The sequence below is a fragment of the Xyrauchen texanus genome, chromosome 23 (assembly GCF_025860055.1).
Source record: "Xyrauchen texanus isolate HMW12.3.18 chromosome 23, RBS_HiC_50CHRs, whole genome shotgun sequence".
Taxonomy (NCBI): Eukaryota; Metazoa; Chordata; class Actinopteri; order Cypriniformes; family Catostomidae; genus Xyrauchen; species Xyrauchen texanus.
In genome coordinates this window covers 29,685,434-29,706,411 of record NC_068298.1, presented here as the reverse complement: position 1 = coordinate 29,706,411, position 20,978 = coordinate 29,685,434, and the positions used below count along the sequence as shown (strand labels likewise).

Here is a 20,978-nt window from a genome sequence, read left to right as displayed (position 1 = left end):
CCAGTGTTGTGTTATGTGCGTGAGTGCTTTGGCAACAGTCATAGTATTAAATATCATAAAAGTATTAAAGAGATTTCAGGTGTCAGAATAGGACACCCAACAATATGGCCTGCATAATCATTCAGCATAATCCTGTTAATCTCTCTCTCTCTCTCTCTCTTATAGACAAAGGAGGAAATTAATGATGAGTGGAACATAACATTATTTCTGAAGAGAACTTTAACTACTGTGTACTAAGGAGAGACCAAAACAAAGGTCCCTCATAAACAGTTAATTACTCAACAAAAATGACCAGGTTAATTAACAGATTGGTTAAAAACTCTTTATTTGTCACAGACATTCTGCCATTTCAGACCTCTACTTTTGTTTATTTAAGCAAAGCATAAAGCTGCAAACAGCAAATGGAGTGATATACAATTTAATTGTAAAATAGAGTAGTACTTTGTAAATAAATCTCATGGGAGAAAAGTCTTTTATTGTTAGAGTTTTTGCTTTTTACCTCATATATTTGGATAAATGTATTATCTCCTGTAACATAATGTAATGAAGTAACAATTGTATATAATATTTATGATTAAAAATGCCCTTTCTGCATGATGAAGAATCAAGGAGTGTTGTAGAGATGTCCCTCATGTGCGCTTGTACACTTATTGTAGGTTGTGTCTAGATGGCAAACCTTGTTCTGTGAAACCCTTGCAAGATTCACATTTACTGATTCCAGGTCCAAGCTAAAGGCTAGGGTTGCTGCAGGACACCAAATAAACACAATGCATAAATGTTGCATGCAAAGTCTTGCGAGACAGTGTGAGGGCTTCAATCTATACATGAATCTCATTATAAATAATTACAGTTAGTCATTTAGCCGGGAGGAGTGGCTGCCTTTTCTGGGGCCGAAGTTGTAGCTGCTGCCTCTGGGTCTGTGGTCAGGGCCTTAGCAGATGCATCGCCCACCTGAGTGAACCGGATTATTTTCATCACCTTCGTTTTCATCTCTAACAAGCTCTCCTTCACTCCCTTCTCCAGGATGTAACCCTCTGTCTCGATCTCCACATTCTCCTGTCCCAACACAGGCTTCATTGCAGTCTGCAGATAGCGCAAGCTCACCAGCATGGTCATCTAAGGGCCAAACAGAGATACAGAGGTGTGAGTTCAAACTTAATGGTAACATATTAATGCTGACTTAGTTAAGTGTTTATAAATGGGCTCATTAATAATTCATATACAAATGCATTATACAAATCATTGATAAGCAGTTTTAACAACATGCATAAAAATAGTAACATGTTATAAATGCTTAATAACATTTATTCAACATTAGTTACATATGAAATTGCACCTTACTGTAAACTGGACACATATGAAGCATTTATAAAGGAGTTTCCAACATTAGTAACCTACTGTATGTACATAAAGTTCCTTGTGATTTAATGGTCAACAGGCATTATTATATGATACATGCTATGAATGTGCATGAATGTTTTCTTCTATATTGCCTAAATGGCTCTTTTTCTTAAAATGGAAATGTATAGGTTCTGTGCCACTAGCATCAACTAACAGAATTGCATATATAATGACTGTCTTTAAACAACACTTCCCCTATCTCTCAATGGCCAACAACCAGGTAGTCCCACCTAAAGCACACACCATTGTTCAGCCAGCGTCAGGCTGGTCGAGATGCTCCAACAAACAGAGCAACATTTTGATTGTGCCACAAAGCAAAAATCGTTTCACTTATCAGAGAAGTCAACTAATGAATAGCTTACTTATAATTGCCTTTTCACATTAAACTGAGGGGAAAGTATTTCACTTTCTCCTCTCCTAAATTACACACACCACCTCTAAAATTTGACTTGTTTACTGACTGACTAAGACTTATTTGTTTTACTTGGTTTGACTGTGTGTAATAATAGCTAATAGTATGTGATGTGTGAGATGTTCTGAGAATACTCTGTGGATATCATATTATGTATCAAATGCAAATGTAGTTTTGTTCCCATTTAGTGGCAGTAGAACTAGAATCAATCTTATTTGTTGACTGTCACAGCAGCATATGAGAAGAGATGAGTCATGTAGTGAGTGTTACAAAAGCTGTTGATGTTATAAAAGCTGAGAGGGTGATGTGGTTTTGGGTGCAAGTTATTTTAAATCAAGTTAATGAATATTGACACCTCTGAGTTCACCACTGCACTGTGTTCCAGAATTATGTCAATATTGAGTGATGAGTGTGTGAATGGTTCGATGTGTTGAGAACATTATATAACACAAATTGTTTTTCAGGGTCAAAGAATGAAATGATGTGCTTTTTTTTTTTTACAGCTGTATGGCATAACATGCACTGAATATTGGTTTGTCCATTAAACTCAGTTTTAAATATCTGGGGCAATATTACACAAACTTTCTAGCTTAAGTCTCAAGTATGTGACAATTCAAGTTAGAACTCTTAAATTGCCACAGTTACTTAACAGATGAGATAGTATTCTACAGATTGGTGTTTCTGTAATATGGCCCATGATAATTCAGCCAAAAATGAAAATTCTGCCATCATTTACTCTTAAAAAAGGTGTTAGGCAAAAAACTACACTAAATCACTATTCACTTTTATTGTGTCTTTTCTATACAATGCAAGTTAATGGTGACTCAACCAAACATTCTGCCTAACATCTTTCATATGGTCATATAAGTTTCTGTAATAAATAAGCAATATAGAATTTAATGGACAATAAATATCAGTGATCTTGGCAGAATATGCCTGTAATGACCACATAGATGACAATATAGAGTCTAATGTAAAATATAAAACAGAATCTAAGCCTGTAATGACCATATAGATGACAATATAGAATCTAATATAGAATATAAGTCTGTGATGACCATATAGATGACTATATAGAATCTAAGATAGAATAGAAACCTATAATGACCACATAGATGACAGTATATAATCAAATATAGAATCTGAGCCTATACTGTAATGACCATATACATGACAATATAGAATGTAAGTCTGTGATGACCATATAGATGACAGTATATAATCAAATATAGAATCTGAGCCTATACTATAATGACCATATAGATGACAATATAGAGTCTTATATAGAATATAAGTCTGTGATGACCAAATAGATGACTATATAGAATCTAATATAGAATATAAACCTGTAATGACCATATAGATGACAATATAGAATCTAATATAGAATATAAGTCTGTGATGACCATATAGATGACTATATAGAATCTAAGATAGAATATAAACCTGTAATGACCACATAGATGACAATATATAATCAAAATAGCATCTGAGCCTATACTGTAATGAGCATATAGATGACAATATAGAGTTTTATATAGAATATAAGTCTGTGATGACCATATAGATGACTATATAGAATCTAAGATAGAATATAAACCTGTAATGACTATATAGATGACTATATAGAATCTAAGATAGAATATAAACCTGTAATGACCACATAGATTGCAGTATATAATCAAATATAGAATCTGAGCCTATACCGTAATGACCATATAGATGACAATATAGAGTCTTATATAGAATATAAGTCTGTGATGAACATATAGATGACTATATAGAATCTAATATAGAATATAAACCTGTAATGACCATATAGATGACAACATAGAATCTAATATAGAATATAAGTCTGCGATGACCATATAGATGACTATATAGAATCTAAGATAGAATATAAACCTGTAATGACCACATAGATGACAGTATATAATCAAATATAGAATCTGGGCCTATACTGTAATGACCATATAGATGACAATATAGAGTCTTATATAGAATATAAGTCTGTGATGACCACATAGATGACTATATAGAATCTAATATAGAAAATAAACCTGTAATGACCATATAGATGACAATATATAATCTAATATAGAACATAAGTCTGTGACGACCATATAGATGACTATATAGAATCTAATATAGAACATAAGTCTGTGACGACCATATAGATGACAGTATATAATGAAATATAGAATCTGAGCCTATACTGTATTGACCATATAGATGACAATGTAGAGTCTTATATAGAATATAAGTCTGTGATGACCATATAGATGACAATATATAGAATATAAACCTGTAATGACCATATAGATGACAATATAGAATCTAATATAGAATACAAGCCTGTAATGACCATATAGATGACTATATAGAATCTAAGATAGAATATAAACCTGTAATGACCACACAGATGACAGTATATAAGCAAATATAGAATCTGAGCCTATACTGTAATGACCATATAGATGACAATATAGAGTCTTATATAAAATATAAGTCTGTGATGACCATATAGATGACTATATAGAATCTAATATAGAATATAAACCTGTAATGACCATATAGATGACAATATATAATCTAATATAGAATATAAGTCTGTGATGACCATATAGAGGACTATATAGAATCTAATATAGAATATAAACCTGTAATGACCATATAGATGACAATATATAATCTAATATAGAATATAAGTCTGTGATGACCATATAGATGACTATATAGAATCTAATATAGAATATAAACCTGTAATGACTATATAGATGACTATATATAATCTAAGATAGAATATAAACCTGTAATGACCACATAGATCACAGTATATAATCAAATATAGAATCTGAGCCTATACTGTAATGACCATATAGATGACAATATAGAGTCTTATATAGAATATAAGCCTACAATGACTGTAATGATGGCATAGATGACAATACAATGTCTAATCTAGAAAATAAGCCTCCAATGACCATATAAATGGAAATATAGAGTCTAATATAGAATTTATGTCTGTAATCACCAAATAGATGACAATATAGAATCTTAAGTCTGTAATGACTGTAATGATTGACCATATAGATGACTTCAGAATCTAATATACTGTAGAATCTAAGCTTGTAATGACCAAATAGATATAATCTAGAATATAATATAGAATATAAGTCTGAAATGACAATATGAAATCTAATTGGGCAATAAAAATCAGTGATCTGGGAAGAAGAACACTGTAATGACCATTCAGTTAGCCATTAATGGATGGTTTAATGCTGACATCTCATACCTGGAGAAGGAAAACGGACAGAACACCAGGGCCAATGGTGTTCATTAAACCCATGTAGTAGCTGACCAGAGCCTGGCGGCAACCTCGGTTGTGTAGGTTCAGCTCCTCAGTCTGATACTCATAGTTGTAATGGGCGGAGTTGTCCAGGAGACTGTACTGGATACAGGGGCGGGGGGAGGCAGGGTTACAGCAGCTGAATGGAACGCCGTCTAACAGATAACGGCCGTCCACATTACTCCTCACACGACTGTATCGGCAAAGAGGAATAGACAGAAGAATGTATAGTCTACTATATACAGTAACAATGTGAATAATTACGATCAAGATTACATTATATACAATAGAATTATGTCCATAAAATATAGTAGTTTTGTTGCACAATTGATTGATTTTTGTTGAGGTTTTCTCTCTTTTTTTTTTTGTGCCGTATTGACTTTCTGATCAATTCACTAACTTTATGCACACATGCAAAATTGATTGCTGGTGGGGGTGGGGGGTGACACAGATTTTCATCTGATTTTGGCATGTGACCTTTGACTTTCTATTTTGCAACATGACATCTGATTAACCTTGAAAGCAAAGGCTAGTTTGTAATTTGGTATTTGAATAACTTAAATCAGTTAAATCAGTGGATAAGCAAACAGAGATTTGAATAACCACTGATATCCTACCTTTTTTAACATTGATATCTAAATGTTTCCTAAAGCATATAGTACATTGATCTTTGATTTTTGTGACTCACTCTTTCACTTCTTTGGATGTAAAGTCCAGATAACGGTTGCTGATCCACTGCACCTCAAACCAGTCTCTGTAGTTGGTATTGCCACAGCACAGGAACTCAATCTGTAAACGGTCAATGGTCTCTTTCTGGAAGCAACGGCCTGGTGTGTCTGTGTCCTGTAGAGATACAATTTTCACTGTAACATCAGATACCTACTACACTTTTTTGGGGTAACCTAAAAATGTGTTTCAGGAAGTATCTAAAATTAACTGGTTTCAAGTAAAAAAATGCTATCTAATCAGACTAATTAACCTGATAAATTAGGTTATATCAGCAAGTTTTTGGATGTTATTTTTACTTGTTTTTTTATTTTAGTTTTTAGTTTTGATCAGATGACTTAAGGACCCTCAACAGATGACCATCAAACACTTCTTTTTATCTTTATCTATCTATATTTAACACCTGATAGCTATTAAATAATGCCGTCCATAATTCTCTCAGTGTCTCTCCCAAACCTTGTAGAAACTAATGCCGTTCTTCAGGCCAATTTTCAGAGACTCCTCCAGACTGGGCTGCAGGGCGTAGCTCAGAATCACGGCGACCATTAGCAGGAAGGTGAAGAAGATGGAAATGCAGAAGAATGGAGGAAGAAATGTCTTCCAGCGTGGAAAGCGTGAAGGGTCCAAGGAGTCCTGGCAGACTTTACCAGCACAGATGTTGATCCCCACTGATGCTAGTCCTACTGCCATCAGCAGATTTGGCACAATGTGGATGTCCATACTGTGCATCACCTATAAGGTGTAACCAGGGTGAGCATTTGTTACCCATTCAAAAGTAAAAATGTCCTACTTTATAATCTTTAGCAGTTATGTAGATGTGGTTGATCCTAAAGCCCACTGACCAACATTCACTTTTCCTGACAATGACAACCTTTCTTTACTCAAGACAGATGTCTCTACTCAAAATCAGGATTTTAAGCAAGGTTTCTCAAAAAAAAGCATAAACTGAACCAATAGTACAAAAAGGCAAAATTGCTGTAAAAAATATTGATTTCTTCCTACATCAACACAAACAGTCATGACCAAATATTTATGCCCAAGGGGCTACACATGTTGTCCTCTATACTTTTCACTGTATATCCATATTATCCAGTACCTTTTGAAAAAGAGCAATGTATGCATATTTTTCCTTAATTTCTTCACTCCATGCTTGTTTTCACTCAGTGTCAGGTTTCAATGTGATTTTAGTGACTCCATTACAGATAATAGCTCAGTTATTGGTGCTCACATAGAGGACTTTATCTGAGTGCCGGTCCTTGGGATTATGTGAGATTATTCCCTTGACAAGACAAAGTTTATGCCTGTTACACTTGTGTTGACATTGTAAAGGGTAAATGCCAGTTTTATATATACTGTGTACTGATTCTGATGGCTAACCAATACATAGTACAGTTTACTAAACTTGGAATAGTAATTAAGTTAGTTATTAGTTAGTACGTTTAAAAAAGGATGATGCCTTCTGTGATCAAAAGGAATGTATAACGCCATCGTCACTGTCCCATAGACAGTTTTGGAAATTATCATAAAGGATTAATATTATAATTGAGAGGTAATGAGTCATTTCTCAGTGGCAAACACAAGGCATTTAAAGACGCCTAAGAATGACTGCAGTAAGCTATTGATTCACAATGTGCAGACAGTTCAGATTCACCTGTGTTTAGTTTCTCTATGTACACATTTCTGGTAATCCTTTTGCAAACTTTTGAGATGCTAATTGACTGCTATGGAAGGAACACTATTCCTGATAATTCATTATATTCATTATTTTACTTGCCATTGCCTTACAAAAACAGGTATAGCTTTGGATACTTTATTTATCTGGTTTTATTTATGTTAAGATTAAACATTTCTAATGGATTTTTACATTTCCAAAATAAAAGTTTTGTTACCTCTGATCTGCGATGTAGCTCAGTTTTGAGGAAGACTCCCAATGCAAAGGTGATTGCTCCAGAGAACATAGCTACCCAAGAAAGCAGCCAGAGACCCTGGGCCAGACGCACCCTCTTTTGGAAGGGGAACTTTAGTTTCAACAACACCATACTGCTTAAAAAAGTATTTTGAAATGGGTATTGTAAATGTTTTGATTGAAAAGAGGGCTTTGATTGACAGTTGAATGAGTATCCAATTGAGCAAATAAAGAATCATTCTCAGGTAAATTCCCATTAGTCCCCAACATATCTGAAATCAGGAATAAGGCTGTGAGACCAGCTTCCATTAAAATGATTCTAATGCTGGGACGTGAGACAAAAAAGTTAGTGCCTTGAAGCTTAATTTAAGTTAACAATTAGGTTGTCTTCAAAATCATCAAATTTTACATGGAGAACAATAAAAATAAATGTCATTACCTTCAAGAATTTTTGTGTGCCCTTTCTTTCGGACCTCCTACAGTTTGGCAGCCATTTTGTCTAGAGCTTAGAAATATGATATAAAGTATTATGTCTAAAGTGTCATAATCTCCTGTACTCTTGTCTGATCCTATTAGAACAACTCCACCAATGAGAATCTAGGCCTGTGTCCTCTAAGCAAACCTGCCCTTGGAGATGCCAAAAAGAGTACCAGAAGGAGGGGTTTGACTCGAGGTGTGCTCTGTAATGGACTGTGGTAACAGGTAAAACAGAGAAACATAGTCTGAGACAATGAAGAACAGAAAAGAGAAACCGAAAACAGGAGGTGAGACATTATGACACCTATATCTAACCTGAAGTCCTGGATGTTCAGTGAAAAGGAGAAACATAAAGGAGCCCCAAATGTGACACAGAAAGACTTTATTTATCTATTGTCATTTAAGTAGTTCATAAGGGAAAGAAAATGCATGTTATTTAATCTAAATGAGAGTGAGAATATTCTACAGTAAAACTACATGATGCATCTCCGTTCTCTTCCATAAAGTGAATAAGTCTTCTTATTTGCAGTCTGCTAGACACTAGAAATGGCATTCTACCAGTTATACATCTAGATCAACTTGTGTTAATGATTACCACAAATAGACACAGAATGGACTGAATAGGAGTATTAATTTACAATAATGAATGCTCATAATACATTTACATAATTCTTCTTTAACATATTTCACAAATGTATTCTAATTTTTACAAGCACAAATGAGGCTGTCAAACATAAAATAATCTATAAGAGATCAAATATATAATTTTCACCATGCAGATTATATGGTGAAATAAATACCATTTGAATAATGTGGTTAAACATTTAATATTATACATTGGGGCAAAAAGTAACACAACAATAGAGGATACTTTGCCACATGTACATTGAACCACTCATATTTCAGCTCTTAGGCAGCAACAAGATCAAATGTAGACTTTTGCAGAAGACTCTTGCTTCTCATATCTTTTTCCCTGAGAAAAAGACCTTGTGTCTCACTTGTGTCTACTCAGCAGGGCCAGTACTAGGGTGCAGTCTTTGGTGGGGCACTTATAAGTTTTGGGTGGACAGAGTGGCCCTTGATCAAGTGACCCAGAGCAGGGGCATCAGAGGTTTCTTGGAGGGCTCAAAGGCAAACCTAGGTCCCTCGGGTCTGTTGTTAGGGCGGTGCTACTAGTATGACTTCACCAGGCATGTAACCCCTGGACAAGAAAGGCCTTGTATACTTCACCTTGCCTCATGCCCTAAATTACTAAACTAAATTACTTTAAAGGGTGTGGCTCAAAATCATTTGTTGACATCATAATTATTTACTTACTTACAACCAAGCCATGTTACTTTTAACCAGTTATTTTACAGTTTACTGGGAAAGACCTAAAATCTAATGTCATTAATGTCCTCCGGCTAGTTCCCTGGCCCCAGTTCCTGTCTGTTTTCCATCACCGTCATATTTTGGGAGTGGAGGAATCTGGCTCAACAAATTATCTAGCATCCTCTGTGTTGTAAGATAGGTGGCATCATTGGGGTCTTTCCCCACAGTGGTAGTACACTCTCTTCTTGACTCACCACCTGTCTGTGTTTTGAGCCCCATGTCTTCTAGGATGTATGGGTTTGTGGTAGTGTCATAACAACTGTGTGTTGGCATGGCAACAATGTCGGTATCTGTATTCATGGCTAATTTATACAATTGATGACTTGAGGTCTTTGCATCTGTTATTGTTTTTAAGATTAATGCACCATCAGCTACAGAGGAAGGAAGTTGTGAGTCACTTCCTTTAACTCTGAGCAGTTCTGGCCCTGACCACGGATCATGATCATGTTTCCATGGCAAAAATGCTCTAACAAGCTGTTGGCTGGCATCTGAGCATTTCTCTCCAGGGTGTGACCATTCAAACACTCGTTCTTCCCCCTTTCCAACAGATGATGAATTTTCTCTGAACTCTTGAGTCCTTGATTGGTCACTGTCAGATTGGCCTGGGGATATTTGGGGAAACAAGAAGTTTTCCAATGCTTCCTGAGAGTCAACATGCTTTTTCAACAGCTCTCTAATCAAAGAGGGAACCTATGGGGATAAAGATGTGAGCTGTTAAAATTGTACTTTTATTTGGGGGGAAAAGTAGTGTTAAAGGTGAGTTTTTGTTTATGTTGTCTTGGACTTTCACTGACACCTAGGGGCCTAGATGAGGCATCATTCAAATGTAATAGTTTGCAGTTAAAGTTATCATTGTAGAAAATCACTATTCACAGATAGTCATGATTAATTAAATCCTAGAGCCAAAGTGTCCCAGTATCAGTGTGGTTACTGAGAATAAGCGAGTACAATTCGGCTAGTCGTGTGATCCTAACATGGCAGCTCTCCATGTAAAATGAAACTTTTATAAGGTTACTGATTGGACTGGAATCTTCATCTCATGTGAGTCATCATGATTATATACGTATGTTTCAAAGTTGCAAATAATTACTGAGTGTACCTTTAAAGTTGTTGCAGCGTATTATACTCATTCAAAGTCCATCTATATCTTTGAATCCATAAATATATATATATATATATATATATATATATATATATATATATATATATATATATATATATATATATATATATCAACCCTTCCAGGTGTCTGCTTGTGACACTTACATTGATGTTTTCCAAAGATACGACAGTCTTCTGGGCAGTATCCAGCTGTTTAGTTAGAACCACAACTTTTTGCATGAGGAACTTTCTTTCCTCATGCAAGCTGTCTACCTGTCAAAAAAGATAAACCAAACCTAAAAATATTTTCTACTGGTGGGTACTTAATGTATAAGAAAAGGTTCATTCTTAAAAATCCAGATTTTTCACACTATATATATACATTCTTCTTGTACGTAATTCAGCAATAACAACCATTGTTTTTTGTTTTTTAAATATTCGTCTACATTCTTTCAGTAATTGATGTGTTAACCTAACCATAGACTTGAGTTTCTGCTCCAGGACACTGACTGCCTGCTGAGAAACAGAATAGCTCTCTTGAAGCCTGCAAAAACACATTAGACGGAGGATAAAAAAGGTTGGCATCAACAGTCATATATCAAAACAGTGTGTTTTCCATTAAAGTGTGTTTCTTCAACTTCACTCAATGTCAAGTCCGATGTTTTTCCCTTATCTAACAGATTACAACTTTTTATTTTATACACATATACATACCTTTTCTGTATAGATGTTACTGTTTTAGCCTTTTCCTTGACCCATACTTTCAATGTTATATTAATAATAATAATACAGTAGTTAATAACTAAAATAACTGTAAAAATCAAATATTTAAAACTATTATTATCTAAACAAAGAGAGAAATAAACATAAATAATTTTTATATTTATTGTGTGAAATTGATTTTTTGTGTGAAAATAATTTTTTTCTTACATTTTTCAAAAACTACCAAACAATTTTATTTATTTAATTTAAGTACAAATTTAATTTCCATAGCTGTCATTTCACCACAGAATTCTATTAAACACGATACAGAATTTGAGATGAGGTTGAAATGACACTGTGGTGGGAATATGCATGACTACAATAAGATATATCTGTGTTGGACATTGTTAGTAGACAAATTAAATAAACTAGTGAGAGTGTGAATAATTTTTGAGCAATATTTTACTACAGTATCTAGAAATTCACAGGACTAAGTGCCAAAGGTTGAAGAAACATTAAAAAAAAAAAGTCAAGGAGCTCTATGTCTTTAAAACATTGTGTTTGCATGTGTACTACATATGTAGACTTACAAGACAACATGCAAATCTGTTAAAATCAGAGGACTCTGCATTGATGCTAACCTTCTGTATTTCTCTTTGAAGTTGGCCAACTCTGCCTTGGTACACTGCAATTCACCCTCCATGTTCTCAATGCATGCCACAGTCTGCAACAGGTTCTCATGCAGCTCTTTGTTGTACTGTTCCAGCAACCTGCAATTTATTACAGATATTTGTGATTATGTATCTATGTCAGGATGAAAACTTTTAATTTCTGTAAAGACACTCTTATAATCATGTTACATTATATGGTATATAATACAGCGTTGATGAGGAAAAACTTTATCAGCATGTGTGCATGTACATTCAGATATCTTTGATAGATGGAAATATAGAAGCAATAAATACGCCTCAGGCTGGATAACAGAATTTAGGAAACAAAGCAGAGTAAAATTTCTAAAAAGAGCTAACTCGATAGTCTAAAATAACTCTAATAACCCCTAACAAAAGAGGGAAAACCACTTACTGAACTTTGTCCACAGCACTGACCGAATCCTGGGGTCAGGAGATGGGGGAGAGGGGTCAAACAATGAACATAGAAAGGGAGGATGGAGAAAACAGAATAGAAAATTGATCTTTGAGGTGATATGGTCCAGGAAACAACATTATCATTGATGACATATGCGGATCAATTGGGTTAATTAGCAGATATGGATAAAATGAAGGGTATTCATCAAGCTTCCACTTTTAGATTTGATATCAGGCTATTCTTATTTTGATATTTATATGTTGTCCTATGTTTAAACAATATAGTATAGGCCATGCTGTACAGTAAAAAGTGATGGCTGAAGTGCATTGATAGGCATGACGTGCCGTGAAGTGCCTGCAACCCCATATATGACTGTATACTACAGTACAATATAATATCACTTCTTGTACATTATTGCTTTTATATAGTAACTAATGCAAATACAAAAAAATTTAATGTCATCCTTCCACTTGAAAAGGATTCTAGGACCCCTCAGTGGATAAAGAGACGGAGTAGATACCCTGTTACATACTGCATAAAATGTACTGTTGTATTTCAAGCCTGACCTGTAATAACATGCATATAGTAGGCCTACCACCATATTATTTACATATTACATACAAGTATTTACATACTTTATGATGCTTAAATCACAAAACCATAAAAATATTCAATATATTTAATTGAAACATTTAGCTGAGCTTAAGCTTTGTTAATACAGGGTTCCCACACATCCTGGAAATCCTGGAAAACCTAGAATTTTGTAATGCATTCCAGTCATGGAAAATTAGAAAAATACCTAAATGTCCTGGAAAATATTTTAGTATAATAAAACTTTGATTGTGTCACTGGCCAGGTTTTTGTAACATGTACAAGTATTGATATAGTGCACTTTTTGTTTTCGTTCCAACACTGCAACACTGTTGTTCCAACAAACAAAACATTTGAATTGTAAACTTTAAACAACAACAAAAGCAGGACCGCAGATTTATTATTTAATTTTATTTGTTTTAAATAATTTACACGCGAGGTGGTAGCGTTGTGATGATGCGGCCTTTACACCTTGGTATGTAGATACACTTTATATAATTCAACGATTAGAGTCCGCTTACCGCCATCACATGTAGGGCCCTATGATTTCCACAATGTGGATAACAAGGATATAATTACTGAATCCAGTCATAAAAGTTGCATTTGTTATAAAATTACACATATTTCTGTTTTCATTTCATTATCTGGAGCATACCTTTAAAGCATCTTGCAAGAACATTCTGCATAGATGTCAGTTAATAAATTAATGTAGCGATTCAATATTTTGCTATCATCAACAACAAAGCAACACAAGGATCCATTTTGGGGTTATTTTAGATATGTTTTTTTATTATTTATATATTCTCCCCTTTTCTCCCCAAATTGGCATGCCCAATCACCGATGCCCTCTCTAAGTCCTCGTGGTGGCACAGGGGCTCACCTCAATCCGGATGGTGGAGCACGAATCTCAGTTGCCTCTGTGTCTGAGACCGTCAATCCGCGTATCTTATCACGTGGCTTGTTGAGTGTGTTACTGCAGAGACATAGCACGTGTGGAGGCTTCACACTATTCTCCGCGGCATCCACTCACAACTCACCACATGCACCACCGAGACCGAGAACCCCATTATAGCGACCACGAGGAGGTTACCCCATGTGACTCTACCCTCCCTAGCGACCGGGCCAATTCATTGTTAATACTCGCTGAGTTACCCAGGCCCCTCCATCCCCCGTTTTGGCATTATTAACTGTGCCATTATTTCTCAGTCTGAGGAGATGAACAGCTCCAAGTGGAATCTCTGAATTGTCAACTCCTAATTACAGTAATTCTGACATGATATGAATGTAGCATTAGTCCCTGAAAAATTTATTTGATAGGATGTTTCCTTTTTTTTACAGTATGTTTCAATTAAACAACAGTACAACTCATTCAAGAGACTGTCAGTCTGGACTGGAACTGTCTGTAGTATATGTGTCATATGTGACTATTAAAACTTACATTTAAACTTAAAAACTTCAAATTACTTTCGAGAATCAAAAAGCTACATAATATGTATTAGAAGCAAAAGTTAGCAAAATAAAATATTATAATATTCACTTTTAGCATCTTTTGGTCTTTAGATGAGCTCACCCTGTGTGGTTTAGAGTGCCTTCGGTGTCCCATGTGTTTGGGTTTGTCACTTTTCTCTGAGCTGGTGGATGATTTGCTTGATGGAGACTCTGAATCCAACCCTGGGGCTCGGAGAGGAGGAGGGGAGCTCTTGTACTCCTGTTTAGTATGCAAATGCCTGGATGGGCCATGACTGCCTTGATGGCATCCTTTGTGTTTAGAGAGGTGGCTCTGGCAAGGCTCGGGGCTGGTGCTGGTTCCATCAGTGAGCAGCTGAGAATATTGCCAGTGGTGCTGTTTATCAGAAGCAGTCCCTTGTCTTTCAGATTTAGAAGGGTGGCGGGGTGGTGGGGGAGGAGGACAGCTTAGGTTTTGGGTGTGGTTTTTGCCCATTTGGGATTTCTTGAATCGTGAGTGTGAGCTGGAATCAGAGACAGTCTTTCCTAAATCAGGTCTCTCAGCTCTGATGGGCTGTTGCTTTGGTGGTGGCATGACACTGTCCTGCTTTTGCCTGGCACCGTACTGCTTGCGTTCTAAATTAGGAGATTTTTGGGGTGTCTGTGTGGTGACACCAAGAGAGTTAAGTGTAGAGGGACTGATAACCTGTTTGGTGATCTCATCCAAAAATGCAGAGAATTGAAGCTTCCCTTTCACAAAGCTTTCCCTCGCTACTTTCATGGAGCTCTGCTTGGATGTTCCTGTGACTTCCACCCTGGTTGAGAGCACTTCCAAAGACTTAGCCTTCCTAAAGTTGCCTCCTTTCTGGCCCTCATCCTTGTTTTTCAGAATTCCCTTGCTGGGCAAATGAATAGATGATGCAGCCTTCTTGGGCACTCCTCTGCCCCTAAGAGTGCTTTCAACATTCAGACTTTGTCCCAGGCTTGCAGTCTTGTACAGTGGGCCGTGATCCATTGGGGAATGTTCTCCAGAGTAACAGGCTCTGGACTTGTTTTGCTGGAGACGCTCCACACTTCTGCTGTGGCCCCGGCAGAGTTTTGGTGTGCTACGTCCATGCTGGGAACTTGGAGGCAGTTGGCCAGAATACTCTAGGCTGTGGCGCTGCTTCGGGTTTTGAAAATGTAATGGACGTCTATGATCAAAATCAAAGTCCTCAGATTCTCCTTCAGGAATGTTCTGCTGGACCTCTGGAATGTTGGAGCAGGACAGGGAATGCTGGGGTTTGTTGTACGTAAGATACATCTCATCATCCAAGCTGGGCTCTGAAGTCCAGGAGGCAGATGAAGAAGGGGAAGAAGAAGAAGACAGGCTGGAGGAAGAACTTTTAGTGAAGCCATGGGGGTCTGCAGCCACTTTGGGATTCCTGTGATAATGATGCTTATTTTCATGGTGATGGGGATCATGACTATTCCCATGACTACTTGAAGAGCTGTGACTGATGAAAGAGGGGTTACATAAGGCAGGAATTAATGAATTTCATTAAATTTTCAAATCTCCCACCTGCTAGTTTTTAGCAAGAGACCACATATTGGCAATATGTGGTCTCTTGCTAAAAACTAGCAGGTGGGAGATTTTAATTGATTGGGTTGAATGACAGCCAGTGTTATTTGTCAATAATTATCTCTGAAACAATATGCAATAGGAACACATAGATTGGAATGGAAATAAAATATGGTACAATCTAGCTAAAATTTAAAAATTAAAAATGATAAAAGGCAGTTTTGATTTTATTTTCTCATAAAACACTAAACAACACCTTCAAACACCTGTTTATCACTATACACTGCAAAATGTTCCTGACCCATGAAGTCATCAAACTTACAGTGTTTAAGGGCTGTTTTTGAGGTCATTTAGAAAAGGATTTTGAGGTAATTTGATCTAACATTTAATAACTTTAAATGTCGCAAATGTATCAAGCTAATAAAAATCCCTAAAGTTATCACGTGCATTTTGAGACAAAATACTTATGTGTAATTTTTTCAGTTTTGTTCAATGTGATTAAATCAAAAGTTGTAAAAAAGCTTAAAAAAAGTATTTTAACCCAAGTGCTTTTTTATTATTAATTTTAATTTATAAAAACTACCATTTAGTACTTATTTTTACATAAATAATGTTGCTCCAAATCTACTCAATAATTATTTGTATTTTATTTATTTATTTCAGTCTTGAAACATTTCCTTAAGGGGACCTTTAGCCCCATTGTACTACTAAAGGTTTTTTTTTTTTTTACAGACCACATTTTTATACCATACTTATGACATATTAATTCAGTTATACACAAAGAAGAATCTTTGTTTTTTTAACAAAGATTAATGCATAAGCATTGATTGGTTTTGTATAGCCATCATATCTTAACATACAGGCTCATATTGAATCATATTTATAATAGAGCTTATGACCAGATGCCTCACAGACTAAAACAAGGATACATTTGGAAAGAAGGCGTATGCATATGCTTCCAATTTTTTTTTAATCACACTTAAAAAATATATGTTTTATGTAAAACTAATTTTAAACCGTTTTTGTGTTTTGTATTGTTTGAAAAAGATTGAAAAAGAAAAAGTTTGAGAATCACTCCTCAACACATTTTCACAAAAGAAAGTTCAAGCACATACCTGTTTGATCCTTGGTGGTGATATTGGTTGTGGTGGTAATGATCTTTGTGAGGATGCTGATGAGCTATGGGATGGTAATGTTTCTGAATTTTGACCTCACCCTCAGAAGGACCATGCACAGGTAGGAAATGCCTATCCATGTCTTACTCTTGAATCCACAGCCTGTCAGTAATGTGTCGTTCGCAGAAATATGAATGTTCTGCTGTGCCAATTTGCTCTTCCTAAAAAAAGTGTTCTTTTTCAGCTCTGCTCTGAGTATGTGATCTCACCTGTAGATTTCTGGTTCATATATGTTTAAAAGTGGATCTTTAAAGGTCCATTATTTTGAAAAAAAGATTGATCTTTTGAAGAAAAATTTTCAGAAGTGCAACCTTCTAATTCAGCTAATTATTCTCCACCAGGCTAGTGCGGTCGGAGTGAAACAAGCCTAATGTTGTCAGGGTATTCCATCACCCAGTTTTCATCTGATTCTGATGTAATGACTCCATTGAGCAGAATGAAAGCACCCCTGTGGATATAGAACAGTTGGAACAGAATCGATCAGGCTTTGGTAAAAGAACATTGCATTTACATGGTTCAGCGGTTACGCACACAAAAAGGAGATTAATGAAATTAATAAGGGTACAGTTACATCACATATGGATTTTTGAGGATGGATTTAAATAATAGGAAAAATGCAAATAGAGAAACAGAGAATATTTATTTTATTTTAACATATTACAATCTCATCCCATCCATAAATTGTATAACATCATGCTTAATGAGGTGCAATAATTTTATGTGTCATTCACATTTCATTAATCACACATTTACAGAGGCAAACTTAAAAAAAAATGAAAATAAAATAAAATGCAAAAATTATTTTTTTTCTTTTTCTGTTTCATATTGTATGTGGCAGACTTGAATAGCCCATCCCTCAATTATTTTAGCTGCAAAATTTACATTTATTTACATTTACATTTATGCATTTGGCTGACGCTTTTATCCAAAGCGACTTACAGTGCACTTATTACAGGGACAATCCCCCTGGAGCAACTTGGATTTAAGGGCCTTGCTCAAGGGCCCAACAGTGGCATCTTGGTGGTGCTGGGGCTTGAACCCCCGACCTTCTGGTCAGTAACCCTGAGCCTCAACCACTGAGCCACCACTGCCCCACCACTGCAAAATAAATATATTTATCTGTAAGATTTTAACTAAAAGAAAAAGACAGACATTCATACCAAAATAAATGGCCATTTAGGTGATAATGCTGATTAAATAGGGAGCACAAACATTGCTGTGATTAACTCATTGTCTGAAGATAAAGGTTTTCATTCATCTAGGTAATCTATTATTATTATTCCGTGACGTAAGTGTGAGAGATTGGTGCCATCTTGTGGGTAATTTAATGACATGCAGACATTCAACTCTGAAACGAAGACAGACCTTTCCACACTTTTCACAATCTTCACATTAAACTCCCCACTTCTTCTTAATGCAACACATAGAGCTTTGACAAAAGTTGATAAATTGAGGTCCGATAAATATATACAGACTATCTGAACTATATGGTATCTATAAAGATAGTAAACCGTTTGTTCATGACGAATCTGCAAGCTCATTTCATAAACTGACTCACAAACAACGTGACTGTTTGATGGGGAGGCAGATGAGGTGGCAAAGAATGCGGTGCAGGAGGGAAGAGCTCAAATCAATTTACAGTATGGGTGACAAGATTACACAGAAATAATAAATAGGTCAGTAAAAGAAATGTGGCAAAAATCATGGGAAAATGAAAGGAAGGGGAGGGCATACTATTCAGTACAAAGAATTGTAGAGAAAGGAAAATGTGCATTTAGAAGTAAGAGAAGAGATGCAGTAGTCTTATCCAGATTGAGGTATGGGCAGAGTGGGCTGGCTCTGATTGGTAAACATCCTGATGTAAAATGTGAATGTGGAGACAAGGGAACAGTGAAGCATATATTAGTTCATTGTAGAAAGTTCTCTCGTCAAAGTAGGAAATTGTTCAGAGACCTGGGAGCAATTGGAGAAACTATATTTAGCCTACGCACTCTACTTAATTTGGATAGTTGGAACAAAATGAAGAAACTGATCGAGTATCTACATGAAACTGGATTATACAGAAGGATAGGCAATCACCATTAATATGTGAATAACGAACAGTGGAGGGCAGCAATACGCCATAGATGCGTCTAGTCTGCCGGAAACAAGAAGAAGAAGAAAAACGTGACTGCTTGTTTTTGACTGCTGCTAAGTGTCGAGTCATGAAGCACTTCGATGCCTAAATAAAACTTGTAGGAGTGGGAAACAAAGTTGATAAATTCGGCCAATGATTATCACAGGTTCTCAATTTAATTGAATGGGGGGCCAATCCGTAAACGTTAGAATACTTACAGTTTCAAAATTATAGCAACAAGACATGAACGTGTTAACACCCTTATAACATAGTGGAGAGTGTTTTCCACATGAACAGATAAACTGCCTCAGGACTCCCCCATAGTGCAATAATGTAAAGACATATCTCATGAACATATGGAAATTCACTCATATTTATTTCAATAATTCAAATATTACCCCTATCTTGTACATGTACATACATTACTCCATTCTGTTATATGTCCTATACTTTGTATGTCTATTTATACTCTTACCTTGTTTTATTTTGTGTGTGTCACTGTAATGTTCAAAACTTTCCTTGTGTATGTGAGAACACTTGGCAATAAAGCTCATTCTGAAAATAGCGTACATGACCCAGATGCCTATTTGATGTGTTTACATCTGGAAGACATATTTTATATGGTTTGCTCATCATCTGCAATACGTCTATAAGACGTTTCCTCTCGGATGTCATCTTGAATATTTGTGAATTTGATCTTTCTAGTACGTAGACTGAGATACAGAGGAAAAGATCAAAAACAGACATCTCAGAGATGTACATGTGCTATCTGGGATGGTTTTTAGTGTGATAAAATCGCTTACTAACCTTTTCTATATAAAGATATACACCAGTTTAACACCTTAGTTGCCATGATGATGTAACTTCGTAAACCCTAAAATGACAATTTAAACAACTTTACAGATTTAAATCATAGGCTTGTAAGTGCTTTTATTAAATTATTAGCTTCTCATTTTTGCCTTTTAATTTTTCAAAAATTGGCCCCATTAATTTCCATTGTAGTGCCTCACATTAACCTCGATTTTGCTCTAAAGAAAATGTGGGATGAGTCTAAATTATTTTTATGGCAATATTATGACTCAAATGCTGTCGATTGAGCTTAACTTGTGTTGAGCCTGGAATATTCCTTTAACTTTCACTGTCTGTGGAACATATAATATACAAAACAATGCATGTTACGTAATTGTTCAACAAATGTTTACTAGATGATACGATACTATATGCATTACTCTCTATTATATGTTTCTACTGATTTCTTATGTGGTGTAAGACACAGACACGCAGGTTTGCTAGTTTAAAATGCAGTGTATATTGGCTTTGCCACCCATCCCCCTCACAACAGTCTTGGCCTGATGTGAAACGTCGTCAGCACAAATGCTAGAGAGAGACGTGCTGGAAGTCTCGTTTGACCCTCACTACCCTTACAACATGACAAATAAATCTCTCATTCCAGCTCACCAATAACTCTTCGAATCAAATTCAGTTTACATTCATTTATAAGTCTGTTTTATTAAAAGGAACTTATAAGTGTGGAAAAAAACTGCAAAAGGAACATATT

At 35.7% G+C, this 20,978-nt stretch overlaps 2 protein-coding genes across 3 annotated transcripts; both read right to left on the bottom strand.

Annotated features, from left to right (window-relative positions):
* Window positions 1-312: 312 nt before the first annotated feature.
* Window positions 313-8,318, bottom strand: LOC127617183 (RDS/peripherin-like protein xRDS35). Of its 2 annotated transcripts, none has more exons than XM_052089107.1 (6): window positions 8,234-8,318; window positions 7,778-7,928; window positions 6,345-6,620; window positions 5,851-6,005; window positions 5,109-5,355; window positions 313-1,116 (listed from the first exon to the last, which is right to left on the bottom strand). In XM_052089107.1, the coding sequence occupies exons 2-6, from the start codon at window positions 7,925-7,927 to the stop codon at window positions 859-861; spliced, it is 1,086 nt and encodes a 361-aa protein (XP_051945067.1). In that variant the 5' UTR covers window position 7,928; window positions 8,234-8,318; the 3' UTR covers window positions 313-858. The 2 variants fall into 2 exon arrangements, with proteins under 2 accessions (XP_051945067.1, XP_051945066.1); XM_052089106.1 differs by having other exon boundaries at window positions 7,778-7,931; window positions 8,234-8,298.
* A 734-nt stretch (window positions 8,319-9,052) lies between these two features.
* On the bottom strand, window positions 9,053-17,384 carry LOC127663467 (signal element on autosome protein 2-like). The gene is made up of 7 exons (XM_052155069.1): window positions 17,245-17,384; window positions 14,693-16,064; window positions 12,529-12,557; window positions 12,087-12,215; window positions 11,221-11,287; window positions 10,909-11,016; window positions 9,053-10,332 (listed from the first exon to the last, which is right to left on the bottom strand). Exons 1-7 carry the CDS (start codon window positions 17,382-17,384, stop codon window positions 9,661-9,663), a joined length of 2,517 nt encoding a protein of 838 aa, XP_052011029.1. The 3' UTR covers window positions 9,053-9,660.
* Window positions 17,385-20,978: the final 3,594 nt, after the last annotated feature.